The 22,391-nt window shown below is 44.2% G+C and overlaps 3 protein-coding genes across 3 annotated transcripts in view; 1 reads left to right on the top strand and 2 right to left on the bottom strand.

Moving 5' to 3' along the window:
• Positions 1-189: 189 nt before the first annotated feature.
• On the bottom strand, positions 190-8,570 carry dnajc7 (DnaJ (Hsp40) homolog, subfamily C, member 7). The gene is made up of 14 exons (XM_070847509.1): positions 8,488-8,570; positions 7,591-7,679; positions 7,345-7,469; positions 6,533-6,646; positions 6,136-6,210; positions 5,919-6,037; positions 4,880-5,033; positions 4,572-4,736; positions 3,676-3,767; positions 3,493-3,566; positions 2,187-2,333; positions 1,909-2,061; positions 1,509-1,571; positions 190-1,416 (listed from the first exon to the last, which is right to left on the bottom strand). Exons 1-14 carry the CDS (start codon positions 8,559-8,561, stop codon positions 1,379-1,381), a joined length of 1,482 nt encoding a protein of 493 aa, XP_070703610.1. The 5' UTR covers positions 8,562-8,570; the 3' UTR covers positions 190-1,378.
• Positions 8,571-8,625: 55 nt separating this feature from the next.
• nkiras2 (NFKB inhibitor interacting Ras-like 2) lies at positions 8,626-11,518 on the top strand. Its single transcript, XM_070847510.1, has 4 exons — positions 8,626-8,661; positions 9,061-9,176; positions 9,832-10,073; positions 10,154-11,518. The coding sequence occupies exons 2-4, from the start codon at positions 9,083-9,085 to the stop codon at positions 10,394-10,396; spliced, it is 579 nt and encodes a 192-aa protein (XP_070703611.1). The 5' UTR covers positions 8,626-8,661; positions 9,061-9,082; the 3' UTR covers positions 10,397-11,518.
• A 7,679-nt stretch (positions 11,519-19,197) lies between these two features.
• znf385c (zinc finger protein 385C) overlaps positions 19,198-22,391 on the bottom strand; it is a 74,272-nt gene continuing 71,078 nt past the window's right edge. Inside the window, exons 7-9 of the mRNA XM_070847333.1 lie at positions 22,063-22,161; positions 21,444-21,533; positions 19,198-19,428 (exon numbers count right to left, since the gene is read on the bottom strand). Of these exons, the coding sequence (XP_070703434.1) occupies positions 19,198-19,428; positions 21,444-21,533; positions 22,063-22,161 (420 nt within the window). The remainder of the gene's footprint in view (positions 19,429-21,443; positions 21,534-22,062; positions 22,162-22,391) is intronic.

The following is a 22,391-nucleotide window of genomic DNA, read 5'->3' on the forward strand; positions in this document are numbered from 1 at the left end:
GTCTGCACAGTTAATTACATTATGCCTCATCTGCCTGATTATATATTAAATTACAGGAACCTTCTAATATGTAAGTATCCTGCTCTCTCCTGAGCGCAGAACAGAAACCTCTTTACGACCACATCATTAATACTTATTGAATTTTTTTACACTTAAGTAGAATAACTTAAAACCAAAGGAAACAAGTAGTTCAGGGGAAAACCCAGAGGAGCCAACTTTATTGACACGGCTGGTACTTTTCAAAGGTAAAGAGGATGGTTTCACCATAAGGGCAAAAACAAGACGAGGACGCTTTCCCACCAAGACAGCGACACACTCACCAGGAAGTACCTGAACGTCACCAGGCACCATCGTGGCACACGAGGCGAGTCGGCTTCTCCTCTCGTGCTGCCCTGAGTAAAGCTACACAGGGCACACGGAGGAGAACCGGCTCCTGTGGGGTATTTTTGTTTGAACGCAGAACAATCAGAACGATTCTCTTCCTGGTTGCGTGTGAAAGAAAAGCGTCCTCGTCTCACACCGATGGTTCTATCAGACAGCAAATGTACAATAAATATACATAAGAAAATAAAAAAAAAATGGTAAACATAGTCAACTATCATCACAAATCAACACTTTACATTCCAGTAAAATGTACAATGCAGCAATCTGTGAATGGCAACATCAAACATAAAACCTGTGACGACAACAAGGAGGGAGGGGGGGTGAGAGAGGGACTCTGCCGCCGCCGCCGCCGCCGCTCTAGTGTGCTTCAGCTGTGCTGTACGTGTAGCTCTACGCTCCAGTTGTGATGGACTCAAAAAGAAAAAGCTCAAGTGCTTCTATTGGCTTATGACGAGGAGGCAGTTTTCAGTGCGAATTCGTAGCAGCCAACTGTCTGTCTGTCTGACAGGTACTTCATAGGAGGGAGAGGGGACGGGGGCTGGGGGGGCATATGCTCAGAGATTTTCTCCTGAAATCCTGAAGCAAGACATTAACTTTCATGCAGAGAATGAGCCGGATAATAGCTTGCTCAATGGTCAGCTGCATCTCAAGAGTTTCCCCAAGATGTCGCTGAAAAGCTCTGATAGAGTAGCTGCACAGCCTCTCCTGAGTCAAAGAGAAGAGGACATTTGGCCCAAAAGTTAGTCTCATTCTGGAGGGAAGAAAACCAAATCCAAAGTAACCAGTAACACTATGAACGCGCTCCTGGTGTCGCTGCTATACGGGCTAGAGATCATTTCGCTGCGTGTGGTCATTGGGTTGCATTCATTCAGTCAATGGCATAGACAAGACTCTGACTCCATCGGCCAGTCATTAAATATGGATGGTGGGTCGAGGGGTTGACATTGTTGAAAAGTCCTGATGTGGAAACTCTTCAGGTGGACAAATCCTCCGATTAACCAAACTGGAAGAAGAAATTTCCTGGTCCAGACGCTGAAACAAACAACCACACAGACGGACTCTTAAAACGTTTGACAGCAGAAAAGCATTGTTTCTCACAGCCGTCTGTGTGCGAGCGACATTACCTTCAAAACTAAAACCCCCCGGGCCTCCGAAGAATGCTTTGAAAATGTTGTTGGCATCAAAATCTGGAGGAGACAAGAAATCAACATGAACACAGAGAACTTTCGATCCAGGGGCCAGTTAAAAACTTAGTTTAAGACTAGTTCTGGTCTTAAATTGTCGGGTTTAAACCTCTGAATGTGTTCATTTAACTAAACAACCGAGTCATAAATGACGTCACGTGTCGCTGCTGTTTATGTCAAAGTCAGTCTTACATCAGTCACTCAGGCAGGTAAATTCATGCCTCTATAGCAAGTCTGACTTAAATTATATTGTTTAAGCAGCTGGACCTGAAAACAGCAGCTGGTTTAAAAGTAAAGGTGGTGCTGTTGGCTCTCCCGCCTCCACCCAAACACTACTGACCTCCCATGTTCATGCCGTCGTCCTCCAGATCCTGGCCGCTGTCGTAGCGAGACTTCTTCTTTGGGTCTGACAGCACGCTGAAGGCCTCGCCCACCTCCTTGAACTTCTTCTCCTCTTCCTTTTGCACCTCAGGACTCGCTCCGCTGTGACGGTCTGAAGGGAAGGAGACGGGAGTCAGCCGAGCACACACACACACACACACACACACACACACACAGCTGGACGTAGAACTGCACAACTGTTTTACGTTAGAGGCCTTTCTCTGCTCCACTAAGCACCTGGGTGATGTAAAAGTGCCCGTTTGCGGTAAGCTTTCTTGATCTCCTCTTCCGTGGCGTTCTTATCCACCCCCAGCACTTTGTAGTAATCTTTCCGCTTACTTTTCTTCAACTCCAGCTGGGCGTTTTTCAGGAGGTGTTTGTGTTCTGGGGGAGAAAAAAGAAAAGACAGAGCAGGTTAAACGGACAGCAGAGCTGAACGAGGAGGGAACGTCTGTGCTCGAAGCGGTCAGGTAGGTCGGGCTCATGCTGCAGGAGCTTTAACACCAGGTTACATCACACACACGAGAACAATCTTCAGCCGTTCTTCTCCCTAATGTCAAACATGCTGATCTGAAGGTGCATCAGACGACCTCGTGTGAACTCATGGGGAGGAAGGCGTAAACAAAAGGGAGGCTGACGTGGTGCAGCCCGCCAACCTGCTGACGCTCTGCAGTGAGGAGAAAACAAAAGCAGGAACACGGTCGTCGACACGGGCCGTCTGTTCTTCAGGGAGAACTGGAGGTAAGATCTTAGCTGTCACTTTTAATATCTGATAATATCAGTATGCTAACGTTAGCCTCAGCGGCTAGGACCCGTGTGACTTCTCTCTCTCATTGGCTGCTGTGGTTCTGCTCAGAAAGTAGAGGAGTTATCATCCAGACTTTGAGTCCTACATATGAAACATGTGATCAGCTCTGGAGGTTTAACTTTGGATCTGTAAAACTGTCACATTACCAGATAATGTTCCGACCGGATTTCTCCTCCGATTGTCGGGCTGAATCGGGGATAAATCAGGCTGGGACTCCCGACCTTTGAGAGTTAACAGGCTCGCTCCTGAACGACGATCACTATGTGTCAAGTGTCCATCAGAGCGCTCGCCGCTGCCGCCTGGCCGCCGCCTGAAAGATATCAAGCAGGTGAAATTTCTGGACGTGTTGGGGGAAGAATCGGGGAGCCGTGTGGCAGGCTGCAGACAGTGAGGAGCGCCACAGCAGCAGCCAGAAACCCACAGTCTCTTCTTTTCCTTCCTTGTTTTTCACAACAAATCAGTTCACAAACAACTGGGGCTGCTCGTTCCTCGAGGACATTTAGGAAAAACCTAAATCCTGTCCGGCGGGATGGTGTAACATCGTATGTTTTCAGTCTGGAGAGCAGACAGACTCGCTGGAGGATTCCTCCGGGAGAAAGGTCTCTAATAAGTGACCCCGACACTCATCACTCATGTCGTGTACAAACCAAGACGACTTCAGGTTCTCTGATTACAGCACGGGAAGATGTGTAGTGTGAAGAATACGGCGTCAGTGTAGAGGAGGCTGATTCTCACCTTTTGTCTTCTCTGTCTGATAAACCTTCTCGTAGTCTCGCACTGCTTCCTCATACTGCTCTGTGTCCATGTAGCTGCAGCAGAGTAAAAACAGTTAAAACTGCTGTTATCTGTTCATGCAGGACAGAAAATAACATAACTGAGCGTCCTTATTGCCAATCGAGTAAGAAAAGCTGGACGTACCACTGTGCTCTCCGTAAGTAGGCCTTGATGTAGGTCTCATCCAGTTTAATGGCCTTCGTGCAGTCTTCAATGGCCTGTTCTAGTTTCTTCAGCTGTCAAAGAAAAAGAAAAGTGTGACCACGTGAGGAGGAGGCAGGGAGGGGAAAGTAGTGGCCTAGTTCTCCTGATGTAACCGAAGAAAACCCACACGACAAAGATCTGGCCTGTGCTACCGAAGGGTGTGTGAGCTGTGAACGGGTGACGACATGTAGGAGATCATATCAACGTATTCCTGCAACAATCTGAGGACTCGTCGACAGTTGTTGAGCTCTGGGTCCTTTTTTAGCAGCTTTGTTTGAAAGTGGTGAGATTCAAGTCGGTGCAGCGGCATAAAAGTGTAAAAGAACTCACAGATCTTTTCTAGCAGCTCTGCATCAGTAAAATCTGATTCCTTGTCTCCACAGGCATTAAGCTCGGAGGGAATCATGCGTTTTAACAGCTTTTAAACCAACATCCACAGAAAGTTTGGTTTGATATGTTCTGATCCACTCACGTTAGACACCGTGTGTTACCGGTCTGTTGCATTTCTCTGCATCTTTTATGTTACATACTCTGAACAGCAGCAAATTAAAGGTTCAGATCTCAGCTGCAAATAAATATATTTAAATATGTTTGTGCCATCAGAAATCTTTTTTTACATTTGTGTTTACTTCATTTTTATTTTGTGGCACAAAGGACTTAAGGGTCAATAAAGAAACAGCAGCTCACTGAGATGTGATTTAAAAACGTCACTGTTTTAGTTTAGTTCATGATTTGCTGGTTGCAGAAGAAAAGCCAAAGAAATATAATGGAGTTCTCCGGATCACACGGAGCTGCAGCAACGTGCTCTTGGCGTCTCTCCTGTGTGAGCTCCTCACCTTAGATCCAACAGTGGCCCTGTTACAGTACAGCTTGGCATTAGTCTTGATGTTGTTGGGATCTATTGTTAGCGCCTCAGAGTACAGCTCATAGGCTGCCTCGTAGTTTCCCTCCTTAAACGCCTTGTTCCCCTCCTCCTTCTTGGCTTTTAGTGCTTTGGCGTTCTGGGAAGACAAGACACAGGACTCACAAACTGAAAATGGACGAGAGAACACCACAATGTTGTATTTTCCTGATTCACAATTTAACATAAATGCCTCAGTCGTATTTATAGGAATTCTCAAAAAAAATGTAGTGGATGACTCACTCTGCACGCGAGCCGAGCCTTGTCGTGGTCAGGGGCCATACGCAGGGCCTGGACGAAGAACTGCACAGCCTTGTCGATGCAGTCCTCATAATACAGACACAGACCACGTACGTACAGAGCGTCTGCATTAGTGGAGTCCATTCTCAGAATATCACTGAACAGAAACACAGTTAACATCAAAAATATGACCTCCTGTGTGAGTTTATTCCACATCTGAACAAGCCGAACCTACAGGTTGGTTTTCCATCAGGTTTTCAGGCCCGTTTGCTTCAAAAATGTTGTATCACCAAAGATGAGTCAGCTCATGAGATCATAATAAAGTAGGTGCAGTCAGAGCCTGAAATGATTCTGGCTCTGTGGTGTTCATAACCCTAACCCTTCATTTTACTTCCCATTACTTTGCTTAAAGTCATGTAACATGGTTTTCCTGTTTCTACAGACCTCTACCTCTGACGAAGGCTTTATGCCAGAACACAAAGCGTTTTTCTAAAGTGATGTGAGCCAAATAAACAAGAGGAATGTGAGTATTTTGTCCTCCTTGACTCAGAAATGTAAGATGTGCCACCTTTTATGTGTTTGGGAACATAGGAGGACTCATTTGTTGTGTCCTGCTGATGAGTATTTTACTGATACGTCATAATGTGAGCTGTAATGACACCGTGTGCGTAGTTTGTTTTCATTTCAATGGAGGCCTCTTTGTATTGTGTGTGTTTATTAATGGATGTTTGTGGGTAAATGTGTGACCTGGCGGCTTTCATGATCAGGCTCGCTTGCTTATTCTGCCTCTTTTGTTTATCATTCTAGTATTTTTATTCCCTTTATGCAACTGTTGGAAAAGCAGGAAGCGAATAAACAAACATGCTTTATATTTCGAAGCACATCTGCACACATTATTCTTCCCCAAGCGAAGCACATGCGTCTGATAATCTCAGACTTACACAAATGGATTTTAACAGACAGAAAAAGTGGCCACTACATTCCAGGAATGACAAATAAATGGATGAATCAGATTCAGTGTTTCTGGAGCATGCAGCGTTACCTGGCTACAGACTGAGCCTCGGGGTAGCGTCCCAGCAGGGCTAAGCACTCTGCCTTCAGTATCTTGAACCTGTGACAGGCGGAGGCAGACTCCAAGGCACGGTCCATGCAAAACACCACCTAGAGACAGACACAGCAAACCTGCAGTCGGTTTTGCTGGACATTACTGGTGATAAACAACAGAACTGACAGTGTTAAGTAGGAGAGTGAACTCCTACCATCCTGAAGTCCCTCTTGTCAAATCCGATTTCTGCCATTCTCTCGTATTCAAGGATGGATTCTGCATTCTTCAGCTGACAAAGAAACGTGTGGTATTCAGTGACAATGAAAAGATCAGCAATTAATTAATTTCTTTCTTTTCTTCTTTTCTGTATCAGGCGTAGTGCTTGTGAAACCAGGTCAATGCAGCAGCAGCACTTCTGTGAAAACCTAAAACTTGCCTTCTGGCTTTCTCATTGAGCATTAACAGAAAGTCTAGTTGATCTCCTCTTAAACCGCTCAGTATCAGACTTTTCCCCCCACTTTATTTGCACTAGCTCGGCCAAAGCTTATCTGACTGTGGATAATCATGTCCAAGTTGTCAGATCACGCTCTGTCAGACTGAGGCCAACTCACCTCCTGCTGCGCTTGGCTGTTTTCAAGCTCCAGCTCCAGAACCCTCTGGAAACAGCGGCTGGCAGCCATAGCATTGCCAAGGGACAAGTGGCATTTCCCCTCTCGCAGATGGCCCTGTGGGTAAAAGAACTACACTTCACAAACTGAACTGATAGCTGAAACCAGTTGTGCACCAAAAACTAAACCATGACTAACTTACTTCTTTGTTAAGTGACACACCCTTTATCCTTTCTGCAAAATCAAGCTAGTAACCCTGCGGCAGTGGCTGATAAGTCACTGAACTACTGCTGGAGGTTATGTGGTGAGGAGCAACTTTAAACAAAAATGTATAAAGCTGGTCTTTCCAGGAAGCTGAACAGGTAAATATCTCTGTAATGTAGGAAACAGCTGCACACAAAGTTCAATAAATGCTGCACATCTGTTGTTGTATTTTAGAAATAATTACATTGATGAGCATTTACATGTTAGGAATACAACCAACTGAAGGCGAGAAAATAATTTCTACGGCCTGAGCCCTCAAAAACTACCTTCTATGAACATTTTGCTCTATTGTGAAGCAAATGTCACTGCTGTCATTTACACTCATTAGTGCCAACTCGAATGTTCGTGCCCCGTCTTTAAGCTCTGTCAGCAGCAATCTGGAAAATGTAGGAGAACTTTTAGCTAAGCATTAGCAGAGGGGCAGGCAGACGGAAAGTGTACGCAGCACAGCAAGACAGCACTCAAAACAGAAAATACTTAACGGCGGAAGACATTATGAAAGTAGAATTTCCCTTCAGCAGAATTTAACAGTTCGTTTCCCCACAACCTGCCTTCATGAACGTGTTATCTAGTCGCACTGCTTGCTGGGCGTCCTCTAAAGCCTCTCTGTACCGACACAGCATCATTAGCGTGGCTGCACGGTTTCCATAGTAACTTGCATTCTTTGGACACATGTCTGCACAGAAAAACAAGTTATTGATATCCAATCAGGGTCAGACAAGATGCAAACTTATATCTCTAATCAGAACATGAAATCAACATCATCCCATTGAGCTAAATTATTTAGGGATAAGTACCTATAGCCTTGGTGTAATAATTGAATGCTTCTGCGTAATCCTTCTTGATATAAAAGGCATTGCCTTGCTCTTTGAAGCCCTCTGCTTCCCTGCGTTTAAGTGGGGAGAAAGACAAAAAAAAAAAAAAAACCTAAATTAATTCAAGAGACAAGAACACATGAGTGCAGTTATAAGCAGAGTATACTTATACATGCATGTGGTGGTCAACAGGCTGGGTTTGTTGTTTAATAGTACTGAGGCCTCTGGGTGCTGCAAAGATTACTCTTTAATAGACTCTTAGATCTTCACATTCATAATCCTGTGCAAAGATTGTGAATGACTGTGTGCATCAGAGAGCTTACTGGCCTGAGCTAGCTAAACATAGAAAGAGCCAAAGCAGCAGGGCAGAAGTGTCTGCTCAATCAAACACGTTGCTATTTTGTGAGGCTGACAGGCAGCTGAGCCAGGAACATATGACACCATGCTGTGGGCCACTGCCATTACTTTTTTTGGAAACCTTTCATGTTTTACATCACGGCCGCACTGATAGAGAGAGAGAGAGAGGGGGAGAGGATGGTGTCATTAACCAGTTAAGGCAGCTAACATCACACTTAATAAGGCAATAATGTGAAAGCAGCGCTCTCAGCCCGAGCAACAGGCCACGGCAGATGTGTGGGTGTTACAGTTTGTCCGCCTGCAGCCCTGAAACCCTCCTCAGCAGCTAGCTAAGAGGAGGACAGCCGAGCTACAGCGGTCCGGGCTAACAGTTTAGCTAACAGTTAGCAGCGCTGCGCTACTTCGCTTTCATAGAGAAACGAGGAAATTAGCAAAGTGAGCACCTTTGAGTGCACACGTCAGCATGACACTTCGTTACAGGTGTATTTTAGCAGCTGACAACGCAGCCCGAGCGCGTCGTACCTTTCTAATTCTTCGTCGCTGAGCAGCTCCATGTCGGGGTCCATATTCACAGCATCACAGCTCTCCGCCGCCATTTTGCCGTTAATGGAAGTGGGCGGGGCCACATACTGCAGTAGTGACGTAGACTGTAAACAGGAAGTAGTCCGTTAGGTAAGACCAGCGGTTTGCTTGCAAGTAAGAATTGTTGTCAAAGCTGATAAATATCTCCACACAGGTAGCCAGTGTCAGCGTTTATATTATTGGAGCCACATCTTTAGTCGGTTTAGTCAGTTCCAGATTACAGTAACGTCTTGTTTTGTGGTATGGGGGCTCTGTAGCTCACCGGAAGCTAATGCAAAGCTATTTCTTGATTGTGAAGACGTTAGCATATGTTAGCTAGCTCAGGTTCCTGTAACGGAGCAGCACGAATAACATACATTTTTTGCTATCTTGCTATTTATTCGTTCTAAGTTAGTAACTGGTTATTACAGATACTAATTTCTAGCAACGTTGCCACCCAAATTGCATGTGTAGAATGTTTTGCTAAGCGCTAATGCAGTGTAACAGTGTTAATAAAGTGTTTAACTCCAACAGCTGTGTGACCTGAGAGGGAGTCATGGGCAAAAGCTGTAAAGTGGTTGTGTGTGGCCAGGCTGCAGTCGGTAAAACAGCTGTACTGGAGCAGCTTCTGTACGCCAATCATGTTGCAGGTATACTTTTACTGTATAATAACAATGTTTTCCATGTGTGTGTTCAAATAACACAATTCACCTGCCTTGGATGTGCTGCACACACTGTAGTTGTAGGTTGGTTAGTGTGTGTAACTACAGGCAATGTCATTTAAAATGTTCAGTTAGATAGTAGTTATCCTTCCTGGTAGACTGGTGCATTTAACATTATCTAATAACACATGCACTGATAATTATCTGGAAATAGCAGTTGCACTGGCAAAATCTGCTATTTTAATGACAGTATAGGTACATTGCAATACATGGCTAGCATTACATATGACATTTCTTTACATACAGTATGTTAGCCAGGCACTTTTAGGTGCAGCTAGAACTTTAGATCACACTAGCTGATGCAGAGCTTGTGATCAGACCCTGGAATGATAAAATATCATGAATGGGTCTCCTGGTTGAGCATTAAACATGTTAGTCTGTAAAGTAACTCTAAAGTGTCAGTCTTAACCGTAACTGTTATGATCAGCTATCAGATTAGCTTCCTCAGCCACAGACACATTTACTCCATATGTTTTTTCTACTGATATGTCTTTCAAGTAAGTGCTCAGTTATAATGCAATAGTTACAAGCGGCTGTCTTAATTCTTGTGCAGTGTTTCACACCATATGTGCCTGTCTGTTAGGTTCAGAGCCCATGGAGACCCTGGAGGATATCTACATCGGCTCCATAGAAACTGACCGCGGCACACGAGAGCAGGTGCGCTTCTACGACACCCGCGGACTCCGGGATGGGCTGGAGTTCCCCCGACATTACTACACTTTTGCAGATGGCTTTGTACTCGTCTACAGTATTGACAGTAAAGAGTCCTTTAAGCGGATGGAAGCCCTAAAGAAGGACATCGACCGTCACAGAGACAAGAAAGAGGTGAGGACTGACCCATTTATACACTATCTGATGTAGTAAAGCCCACTGATGTGGGGTTAACCGATGATCCCGACCCACAGGTGACCATTGTTGTGCTGGGGAACAAACTGGACAAGCAGGACGAGAGGAGAGTTGACTCGAACGTGGCCCAGAACTGGGCGAAGAACGAGAAGGTGCGTCTGTGGGAGGTGTCGGTGGTGGACCGGCGCACTCTGATCGAACCCTTTGTGTACCTGGCCAGCAAAATGACCCAGCCGCAGAGCAAGTCCACTTTCCCTCTCAGCCGCAATAAGAACAAGGGCAGTGGTTCTACCGACAGCTGAGTGACCCGACGCTGCTGCCGTGATCAGAGGGAGGAAAAAGGGAGAAGAGGCGCGTTAAAGGGAAAAAACAACTTGGACAAAATGAAGGATTGAGGTAGTTGGAGTTTGCTTTGAGAATGTGGAGAAGAGATGATGAGAGAAAAGGCAGGATGATTGTATGATGTTTATATACAGTGATGTTTTGGTGAAATACTTTAATTAAATCTGAGAGAGAATGAGGATATTTTGCTATAGCAGCTAAGAAATTGAAGAGTGCAAGATATTTTCGCTCAACGTTCCCATTTTAGGAGGCTGGATTGTGGATTGATACAGTTACTGCTGTTGGCCTCAGCAGGGATATTTGGACCTTTTATAAATGTAGTTATTGAACTACTGACAATCAGCATTTTGATCTCACGTCATAGACAGACCAGATTTTTAAGATATCACACTCACTGTATAGATAAATCAGGACCTCGCACACTGGACACGGGCTACTATCTTATTTACATGTACACTACCTGTATGCACACAATCACTCAGAAATGGCAACAGCTTAACTTTATTCTAAATGCTGAATTTCACACGATAGGCAAAGGGCTTTTATGGACACGTTACTGATGAAGTGCTGTTTGTTGACCTGGACATTTGTTACACTATATACTGTGTGTTCTGTGCTGAGATTCACTGTTGGGTGCTGTACAGTGGATGACTGACATTCCTTACCATGTGTTGCCTTCTGTACGGGCTTTAGAAGTGAGGTGTGAGGTTAAAGGTGTTCTGCAGGCTCAGGTGCTTCTTTGTTCTGGACGTAGAGCGCTCTGATTAGTGAAATGTTGCAGCACGAGTCGTCATGTAATCGGTTACAGACTCTGGGATATTTTTCTAAACTGTAAAAAATTAAAACCCAAAAATACTCGTTACCGACCACTGAGCTGTTTATTCAGGGCGCAACAGGACTCAGAATATGAGCTTTTACTATTTGTCTAATTGAAAATGATGATGTCTGGAATTCAACACTGAGTATCCTACGTGCAGCGTTTCTCTGTGAATATTAAGCTTTGCTGTATTAATATCCATAAAATGTGTCCACTTGATATTTGTTTGCATGTTTTGTAAACGAATTAAAAGATTCTTCCTGTGCCTGTCCACAGTCTGTGGTCGTTCACTAAAACCACCTCCATTCGCTGAGCTGTGACCTGATGAGGAGGAGGTTTGGTGAATTGTGTCTTTAACCTGTAACTTTGAATATGAAGAGCAAAAAAACAACGGCATCATGATGATCAGTTAATCTCTGTTGCAGTATGTTTCCTGGTCAGTAGATGTCTCCGATCTTCCAGTAAAGTGAGGAGGACGATCTCACGCTCTATCCACGTTTATACCATTCAGTATTTTGGGATCTCTGCACTAGACTGTAAATAATGTGTGGTTACAACAATCACACCGACAGTTAATCTACTGTCAGCGATAGATGCGACTGTTCAGTTAGTAGTTACAGTGTTTAAGTGGCCTGGTGCTGTATGAGGGCCCATGGGAGACATAGAGGATAAAAATAAATGATTAAACATACTCGATGTGTGTATAATAGCTGTTTACACTCATATTTACTTTGAGAGTGTGTGGGATTAGTTTGCAATCACATCTGCCTGATGTTGGTATGAATCAGATATGAGCTCAGTATTGTAATTCAGTACAGGGTGGAAATAAATATTAAATCACAATAACATGTATTTATATCTAAGATAAGGTATCTTTAGAGATCTCCTCTTTGATACCTCTAAAGAATGATACTATGAATATCTGTGTCTAATGTTGTCACACCCCAGGACACCGTCCACTGAGGACACACACTCAACACACTCTTGTTTCTCCGTCGGATGTTGAACGCACTTTTAAACTTCTTTGGATTTCAAATCAATCTAATGTAATTGGTCATTTAATCATTTAGTTCCTCGCTTGGTCTTCTTGGTTGACATTTTGTTTCTCCAGAGAGGATTTACAGATTTACAGCCCCCCCCCCCCCTTTTTACCCCTAAACTGACACTGCTGCTCCTGCAACATTAATTAGTTTGGTATTTTACATCCGTCTAGAAAAGCTTTTCCTGTAAACCAGTTTGGGAGTGAAAACAATACGAGTCAGACAAGGTTGGAGGAAACGATCTGCCCCCCCCACACACACGGGCATGTTGACTGGAGAGGTTAATGCAAGGTAATGAGAAAACCTCAAGTGGAACATTTATGAAATGATATTAGCCTCACCTCAGTTTCCCCAGAGGGTGCCATCATGTACCATCTCATTTCAGTCATGTTCCTTTTAATGACTACAGCGCTGATCTCACTTCACTCTCACTGCTGCAGTTATTGTAGCACACGTGTGGCCCCCGGCAGAGCAAAGTGGAAATAATTTCATGTCCCCGACACCCAGAGAAGATATTACTACGTTTACTTAACAAGTCTCAAGATGTCTTAAATGAACATGAACTAATAAAAAGCTTTAGGAAATATTAAACAGTCTTAAATTCTGTTTGGAAAGGTCCTAAAATGTGCTGTAACATGACCTAAAGCCCACTTAGTGAATGTTCTGTCATCCTGTCACAGTAACTGTGGGAGCTGTAGTGGTCAATACCAACATCATGAAGGACAAATATATTATTTTCATATTAACCCTTTCATGCATAGAGGTCACTACAGTGTACAGCTATCAAAAGGCTGTTTTCTTGAATATGCATGAGTTTTGATGGTATAGTTGCACATCAGCCACTACAGTGAAGCTACTGCATCATCTCATACACTGCTACTCAGTGGGAAGCCATTGCAAGTGAAAAAAAAAATAAAAATGAAACCAAGATGGCCGACAGACAGCCAGAAACACCAAGTTGCTCATTTCTTTCTGTTCAAACCTTCTATAAAAAGAGACCCTTGCAGGTAAGAAACATATGGTGACATCAAGTAACATCTAAGGAGTCATGCAACTGCAAAGTATTGATTTTATATTGGGAGGAAATTATGATTAATCACATGTCCACTGTATTGTACATCATGTATCATTAGCTATATTTCAACTACTGGACATGTAAAAATATCTTTAAAAAAAAGTTCAAATCTTGTTTTTCATGCCTAAAGATGAATAAAACACTCCTGACTGAGGTTATCATAATTCATGCATGAAAGGGTTAATAAACAACAAATGTTCTTTGTCATCTTGCTGTACTCAAACATTTGATGTTGATGTGTTGATGATTGTCTTTAATATAAAAATGGTCCTTGAAGTTAATGAGACGGTGGATTAAGAGGTTTTAAAGTCTTAAATAGATGGATGTGTTCACCCACATGACAAACAGAAGACTCACAGTCCAGACTGTGAAATACACAGACTGAGGCCTCCATTTGTCTCTTGTCTGTGTGATTTATGAACCTCGTCTTCCTTCAGACTGCGCTGACCGCGAAGAGGAATTCACACTTATTGGCTGGTCACAGTCTCAGGGCGGGGGGGTGACGCCCTGCTGCTGCTACCAGTAAAACTCTGTGACTGTGACGGTCTGTCTGCAGCTGAGCATCCAGCTCCCCCCACAGAACACGTCACATTTCATCCCCCGCGTGTTTTTAGTCAATAAAAAATAGATTTCAAACCCAGAAGCTGCCCCCCCCCCCTCCTCACAGCAGTGAACACATGCAGTCTAAGAGGCAGTGCCTCCTTTAGTTTTCTATCTGTGGGCTGGAAACATCAGCTGCCCTTAAGCCATCACTTCTGTCAAACGGTAGCTGTCATGCCGGCTTCCCACCAGCCCCCGAGACGGATGATTTAATCTGGGATAAATCAGTTTGAAGGCATTCTGAAGCGTGCAGAAATTGGATTAATGCTCACAGTTTTGCATTCAGCGACTATGTTGAAAGAGTTTGACACCTCTGACATTATCCAGGGGGACGAGTCGACACATCGTCTCCCACCAGTCGATGAAAAGACAATTTAAGCTCCATAAAGGACTAAATAAAGACACTGTGGAAGCTGAAAAACAAATCGATTTATCCCACTGCTCAACCGAGTCGGCCCTCCGTCTCCATCTCTCAGATTTCTTCGGCTCTTTGAGTTGCCGATTTGCAGCAATATTGTTGACTCCGTGTTTCAGAGAGCAGCCGTGATCCTCTTTGTGATCAGTACTGAGGACTGGAAATGTCTTTGTAATACATACAATACGCTTTTCCTTCATTCTGTTCTTACAAAAAGGGGATTTCATGGTGGGAACAAAGACAAAGTAAGATACAAACGTTATCACACAGAGTAACTAGAACAGAGTTTCAATAAAAATGTGTTGTTGAAATAAAAAACTAAGCTGTAGTGTGTTCTAGTTGTGTTATGTTATAATGCAGCTGCCAAAACACTGATTTTATTCAATTGGAAGATTTGTTTTTTCTTAATAAAACTTTTCTCAGATTGTTGATGTGGAACAAGCAGCTGATATGAACCGAACACTGAACCAGGATCCTGTTGTTGTTTCATTCTTTGTGTTTGTGTGTAAAGTATGAATAAAATAAAAATAAAACCCAGCACAGGTACAGTGGGTTTGGATCACCTGATATAATAAATCAATAACCACCTGTCATATAAGCAGCTAACATTTGTAGCTCCTCTGTATGATTAGGATCTTCATTTTTAAATTCACAGATTAAAACAGATTATAACAGATTATATTTACCAGACCCCAAACTTTTTTCTTTAAAACCAAAATGTGTTTCTGTGTTTTCAGAACATCATGATGTTATTTCATGTTTCTCACTTCATGAACTTTGTGTTTTATTATATATATATTATAATATATTTTATAGTGTGGTTCATTATTTTTCTGTACAGAATAATAACTACAGAACTTCATACTCTGATAATTACTTCACATGACTGAAACTTTACTGTTTTGTACCAACAAACACTGAAAAATAATATAAATACATTATTATTTAGTGCTCATTATGATTTAAGTTCATGAATCTGAACACACACACACACACACACACACACAATCTCAACAGGAGATGAGGGTGTCACTCTTCTCTCTTGAGAGCCGTCAGATAAGATGACTAATCGATGCAGCGAACACATCAGTGTCACAGCCAGCAAGGTCAGAGCGTCCTTCTGCCAGAATCATCGGCTTCGGAGGGTGCTGGGGATCCACCGTCTGCTCTGATGGGCGCCGCAGGAGGCGCTGGACTGGACGTGGTGCTTATCTACTGTTTCCATGAAGAGCGACGGCCTGAGACATCAATAAATAATCCAATGGCTCTCATTCAGCTGGCAAGAAAAGTGGAGAGGCGACACAGAGCTGAACACAGATTATCTGGAGAGAACGATGAAGGTCAGAGTTCATCACCTGTGAGGATGCTGCTCTGCCTGGTTTCACTGAGCTGAACCTGCACCCACACGGTGGGTGTGGAGAAGAGCAGGGTGCTGCTGGAGGATTCACTGTTTAGTAGGAAGCCTTTCTGCAGGAGCTCGAGCCAAAGAGGACGATGTGCTCCGAGAGGCCTTCTGTGGAGAGACTAGCCTGCCTCCAAACCTCCTCAGCCGCTCAGGTGCGTCACTCCATCACTGGTCGGTGAGTCGCTGAGGCCACGTGAGCGGATGCTGCAGGCTGCTGCACACTTTGACAGAAGCTTCCTGTTTGCTGCCTCAGAGCTGGACACGCTCAGCTTCAACAAGACCGATCAATAACTAGGACGTTCAGACACTGATGTTTTCTCTTTCCTCGGTTTGATTTTGATCTGTGAATCTGAGCATTCGTGTTGTCCCACACACTTACTGTTATTGTTCAGAAATCAATCTGACTCAAAGCACCACCTTCTGGGATGTTGCTGGGTTTTTTGTTTTTTGTTTTTTTTTACCTGTGACGCAGGAAAAATGCACACACATTCACATTAAATCCATTTCTTTACAAGTTCTAAAAGCTTTATTTTCCAAAACCCATCACTTGTCCTCTCTATGGTACAACACTGTAAGTTTATTTTTATGTCAATCCATCCATGCGTACAGTGTTTCCTGCTCTCTAGAGCTACGGAGGGATACCCTGAATGGATGGTCATGTTAGCATTTGCTCTACCTGTCACCCCTGAGAAGGCCTGGCTAATGTGACTTTAGGATATTGTCTAAAAAAGGCCTTGAATTACATTATTAATTCAGTCACCGTCAACAAAGAGAGAGAGAGAGAGAGAGAGAGAGAGAGAGAGAGAAAAAAAAGCTCACTCAAAAAGATTTTAGTTTTAAATATTTTCTCTTGTACTTAAAAAAAACATGTTGGTAAAACCTTGTAAATAAAGAAACGAAGAAGAAAAAAGCATTTTTCCTGCCCCTGTGTGCCCTACAGAGCCTACAATAACATAATCTATTCTCCTCTATGATAGCAGTTCATTATGATACAGATAATAGCAACTCTGATAAAATCTCTATAGTTACTCTATGGTTTCTACGTATAATTTGCCTTCTCTAGATTCTGTATTTTAAGAAAGTTTCAGTTCTTTAGGTCAGAGTTCCCGCTGAGCGACAGAAACAAACAAACAGTGACGATTAAAGGCTGGCTGGTTCACTGAGTAGTGTGACGGGGGAGGATCACGTCGGTGTGGCTTCGCTTACCCAGAAAGACCTGGGGGAGAGGGGGGGGTGTCTTTGAACAGAAATGTACATTAAACAGAAATGTACATAGGGTTTTAGAAGCACTAGTACTGGATGGCAATTACAGGGTTTTCACGACAGATGGCACTGCTGCATCACAGACCACTAAACATATTGCACAATGAGAAATGCATAGGATTTGCTCCATTACTGTAGTTTAAGAGAACATGATGTGGTGTGAGAGTTGAGGGAAGGATGATGTGTACAGTGTAAGTCCTTATGCGACCTTGCCAACAGTCCTTTTTGGCAGTGGTGGTGGTGGAGGCGGGGGGTTGAGCGTCAGCAGATGTCCTGGGTGGGTGGGTGGGTGGTTGGTTGTGGGGGTGGGCACAGCACACGGGCATGAACAGCAATATGACAGTTGAAATCATACAAAAAGTTCTCCCGCTCCACTAGAAAGCGAAACAGCAATGTCAGGCGGCGCCGGAGCACCCTCTCCGCTGCTATAAATGGAGTCACAGCGTGCGGACCAAGCTGACCATGAGCATCAAGGGCAGCGCCGTCAGCACGACCCCCCCCCCACTCAAACCACTCCGCAGCAGCACGCTGTTACAGGTGTGTACAGTATAGAAGAGATAAAGCCACTGACACACTGAAAACACACCAACATGAACATACTGAATGTATTGCTTTAAATGTGAGACTTGAGGACACCACAGCGTGATCACTCTCACCTGATTGTTGTTTTTTTTGTCTTTTTTTTTTTCCTCACTGAAATTGACATGGGAGTGGAAAAAAGAGACACCTAGAGCCAAAAAAAAAAAGTTGAATATCAACACAATTTTCATTGCTTTTAAGTTTTAAGGTGCTTTTAATGTGGTTGCCATGGCACTGAGCTTTGTTCCCTCCCACGCTGTGTGCAGACGCCACCACAGGATGTCAATCAAGTGCCGGCTGAGCAGCCTCCCCACCCACTGCCATCCAAACTTTTCACCAAGCTCCAAAATGCCATCAAGTCTTCAAGTTACCCATTGTGTTTTCTTTGTGTGTATGATTGTGTGAGCGCGTGCTGGAGGGGGGGTATGGGGGGGGCAGGGCTTTCCCTGCTCCTCATCATCATCTCATGCCGAGATAACGCCACTGGAAATCGAGGGCAACAGCGAGGTGACGACAGCGGGGCAAAGGAGGAGGGAGAAGAGAGAGTCGTCAGAGAAATGATGGCATTTTGCTATGTGAGACATCCAAAGCTGCAAAAATGTTTTCGTGCCGCTCGCTTGGCGAGAACATTATGTTCAAGCAGCACTGCGTGAATGATGCACTGGAGCAAAAAAAGAAAAAACCATTCTGAAGACAGATTCTGCAAATTGACACAAAGTGGAGTTGACAAGCTGACCTTTTGTGGACCTTAATGAGTGCTTAATGCTGGGGATACAGGGGGGGGAATAATCTGGAGGGCTCTGACTGTGGCTGTGACTCAACAAGAAAGAGAGGAAGAAAAGTTTTAATTGTGCGAGTTAATGGCTCAGGGGGAAACGGTGTTTGGGAGAGGGCTGGAGGTACAAAACGCTGCTTTAATATACGGGGATATAGTGTGTAGTTATAGCCTCGTAAGCTCCACATAGCTTGTTTTATAATTGCCGTATCCAAGGTGAAGTGTGACAGTAATTGATCTCAGATGATCCGTTAAGCTCGTTAAGATCGGGGAGTCCAGACATACAGGAGGACTTCCCCGCTTCAGCTGCTGTAGTGAACTATGATCTTCCCACCTTTCATAAAACCCCCAAACCAATAAGTTAAAAACGTTTTAAAAGAGCATCAAGTAAAGGGACCTTATTTTGTGGCAACCACACTAAACATACATCTAGACTTGTCTATATTTGTTCTCTAACAAATTACACAATAATATCCATAATCCAAACCATGTTGACCCATGAAATGGCTATAAAAGCGGCCTCTGTGCACCAGTCACTGTCTGGAGGCCAGTCCTCCTCCGCAGGTCATGATAAGAGGAGCAGAAAGAAGGCATGATGGGGGATCTTGGCCTTTTTAATAGGAACAGCTCTCAGGCCTACTGAGCCTCAGGACTTGTGCACTCTTTCCATCCTAAGTCAGGCGGGCTGCATAGTTTGCGTGTGGCCTTTTGTCACGTGGGTCACACTGAAGGAGGGCCTGGGGTTTGGTAAAGGGACGAGGGTGGAGCTCAAATGGGAAGTGGGTGAAGTCTTTAGTAGGGGGAGAAGATGATGGGAGTGTGAGTGGCCCGCAGCGGTCCCGGGGCAGGCCGAAACAGTGCAGGGCCCAGGAAGGGCGTCTGGATGAAGGTGGTGGTGCCCACTGGGTGGCGCAGGGCCAGTGGGTTAGTTGCCACCGTGCACAGAGTTGGCTGGCTGAGGGGGGTGGGCAGGAAGCCAGTTGTCAAGCTCTTGGTCAGTTGCTTCTGCAAGGCCAGTTTGGTCTGGAGAAGACAGGAGGGGGAACGGTGAGAAGTGAGAGAAGACCACATGATGGCAGACTAGGTCTACTGGGAAAACAGGGTTCCCAGACTCATGGCCTGTGTTCAGAATACATTTCTCTATACTAAACACCATCCACAACTGGTTTCCTCATAGTTTGAACATGAACTCTCATCAGACAGAAACACATAAGAGGTTAATGCTCGGACAGCCAGTACACAGACACAGGTTAAATGGAAGCCATTTGCTTTAAAGGATGAGTCTGGTGTTTTTAAACCTGGGCACTAATTTTTACATATTTTGGGTTCAAAAAAACTGGTCCGTACAAAATGTTTGGAAATGGTCCAGTAGATCTCTTTAGCCAGCAACTGTAAATGGGCTACAATGGCTATCTGGTAGGGAAACCTCACCTGATCACAGTAGGTCCACTAAAAGAGCTTGTTTGATCCACTGACAGGCTCAGAGTGTTATTCTAAGTGTGTGACAGCATCATGGAAAGGATCCCTACAGAGAGAGACCTGGAAGATCCTTTTGGTTTACCTGGACGCAGCTGTTTCATCGTTTGGCTCACAGCTGCCAGACTCCATTGACAAAAGTGGTAATTTTATATTGCAGAACACAGGAGCTGCTGGTCTACTGCTGCATGATTTGGTTAGATTGTTCGTCTCACTGTTGGACTTTGGTGTTTAAGAGAGTTGGTTCAAATGAAGAACTAACATATTAAAACACCAAAGTCAAAGCAACCAAACTAGCAACACCTGAGTTCTGCAAGTTAAAATGAGGGTTTTTGTCAATGGAGTCTGGCGAAGTTGACCTGAGTGATACAACGGCTGTTTCTAGTTAAACCAAAAGGATCTTCCAGGTCTCTCTCTGTAGGGATCCTTTCCATAATGCTGTCAGACACCTGGAATAACAATCTGACTTTTAGTGGATGTACTGTGACAGGGGCTGTCAATAGAGGAGATCTATTGGATCAATTATAGAAGACAACAGTCACCATCATTTCAAACTGAAATAAATGTAAAATTGAGGTCCCAGGTTTAAAAATACCAGACTTATCCTTTAAAGCTCCAGTGTGTTAAGAGGATGGTTCTTTTTTATTTTAACCCACCGTTAAAAGCTTTATTCTCAGGCCATGATATTGACGAGTGGATATTAGCTCAGATGAGGTTGTTTATGGATGTATCCCACATTAGCTGCAGAAAACTTTAGACAAAAACATTTCAAGCCATAACGCAGCTTCTATGCCCTTCTTATCAAACACTCACGCCCTCGTAAGCTTGAAAGCTGGATTTAAGAGGTTTTTAATTTGCTCTGTTAAGCTGGGAGGCGCTAATGGAAATAGCTTTTCTACAGAATTGCTAAATATGGCACCTCACACACACGTCCTTATATTGGATTTATTGGCGAAGCAACAATTGTTTGACCCACATTGAATATAATAAAAGTTTTATGAATGTTTTTGTATATTTTTCTCCTTTTCAAGCCTACAGGGGGGAAGTGTTTTCTCTATCATGGAACTATTAACAAATCAAATAGTTTGATGAGGAGAATAAAGTATCAGTGGATCAGCTAAGTCAGCTAATGTCCATCCATAGAGGAGTGAAGCTGGAGGAAGTTTTGTTTTCTCAGTTTGGGATGGCGGACATCTCTAAAAACTACAGTACCAATGATCCTCAGCAGAAGAATCAAGTCAGAGGCACAAATCAGACAGAAAGTCAAATCAAAACGCTTTGTCTTTGAATTTGTGGCCAAAACGTGACGGTAGAGTTGTTGAATTAATCAAAACTGGACGAGGGGAACCAGAAATAGTCTCTTCCCACTTCACAGCTCTACTGACGTCCCCACCAGAGAGTAAAATCAGCAGCACCTCTTGGAAAAGACAAACAAACAACGAATTCATTGATTTCTTCGTTAGCTCTGCTCAGTCCCCCGCCCACGGCCAGGCCTAAAGTTCAGCCATCTGAAGCTCTCGCCCTCCAATCCAACCCCAGTTTCGGCCTCTCCCGCCACTGACCTGCGAGGAGAGGGAGGTGAGGTTGTACTGGCTGAACGCTTTCTTCATGGCAGACACAGCCACGCCTGCATAGCCACTCCACCTCACGTTCTGTAGGATGGAGGAGAAGGAGGAGGAGGAGGAGGAGGAGGAGAGATGGGGAGGTGTGCATATAACAGGAGCAGAGAAGTGATTCATCTGGAGTGCTGATTCAGGCTGTTGTTGTCAGAGCCGGTCAGTGGGGGAGCGCAGGACTATTTTAGACCTGTCTCAGGGGTAGGGGACTCACTGAGTACAACAGTGTGCTTAACCTCTATGACAGTACAGCCGCCCCAGCACGCTGCCTCTCCGCGACATAGAAGCCCCTGAGTGCAATGTAATGAGACCTGTGTGTGTGTTTTAGCTGTGTGTCTGTGCCTGTGGCTGCGGTCAAGTCAGTTAACTCTCAGACATAAATTAAAACTGGCGTTTAGTTTACAAGCCAGGCTGAATTCACTCCAGCGTTGGCGCATGTGTACAGCATGTTCAAGCATGTCTGCTGCAAGAAAAGGGCAATTATGTTTTGTTTGTCTTCCTTGAGTGTGTGTGTGCGTGTGTGTGACATTGTTTTGTTTGTCTGTGTCTTTAGGCGGAGACTTACCGCTAAGCTGGAGCTCGGCTGGCTCTTGCTGTGGGGGGTAAATTTGGGTTTGGGTGGTTTTCCGGCCAGCCTATCCTTGTGCCTTCTGCTATTCATGTGCTGCCGAGACAAGCAGGAAAACCATCAGCGAGCTAACAAGCATCTGTTGTACCACAGTGGAACAACTTCAAATGTTATCTGCTGAATTAATAATGGAAACACAGGGAGGAAGACTGAAGTGCACAGAAATGACATCACATTACTCCCTGCTGCTGCCGGTGTCTCCTCCACTGGCTGCAGCACTAACAGGCTTATGTCCTCCTGGGATGGGGGTGTTTATATAAGACCGG

This window comes from Pempheris klunzingeri, chromosome 17, assembly GCF_042242105.1.
Source record: "Pempheris klunzingeri isolate RE-2024b chromosome 17, fPemKlu1.hap1, whole genome shotgun sequence".
In the NCBI taxonomy this organism is placed as follows: Eukaryota; Metazoa; Chordata; class Actinopteri; order Acropomatiformes; family Pempheridae; genus Pempheris; species Pempheris klunzingeri.

Bases quoted from the DNA above. Each gene is read 5' to 3' on its own strand.
- dnajc7 (XM_070847509.1), bottom strand. From the start codon at position 8,561: ATGGCGGCGGAGAGCTGTGATGCTGTGAATATGGACCCCGACATGGAG. The intron at 7,470-7,590 runs GTACTTATCCCT...TTTTCTGTGCAG, and splicing joins TTATTACACCAAGGCTATAG to ACATGTGTCCAAAGAATGCA. The intron at 4,737-4,879 runs GTGAGTCATCCA...TTGTCTTCCCAG, and splicing joins AGGCTCGGCTCGCGTGCAGA to AACGCCAAAGCACTAAAAGC.
- nkiras2 (XM_070847510.1), top strand. From the start codon at position 9,083: ATGGGCAAAAGCTGTAAAGTGGTTGTGTGTGGCCAGGCTGCAGTCGGT. The intron at 9,177-9,831 runs GTATACTTTTAC...CCTGTCTGTTAG, and splicing joins GTACGCCAATCATGTTGCAG to GTTCAGAGCCCATGGAGACC. The intron at 10,074-10,153 runs GTGAGGACTGAC...CCCGACCCACAG, and splicing joins GTCACAGAGACAAGAAAGAG to GTGACCATTGTTGTGCTGGG.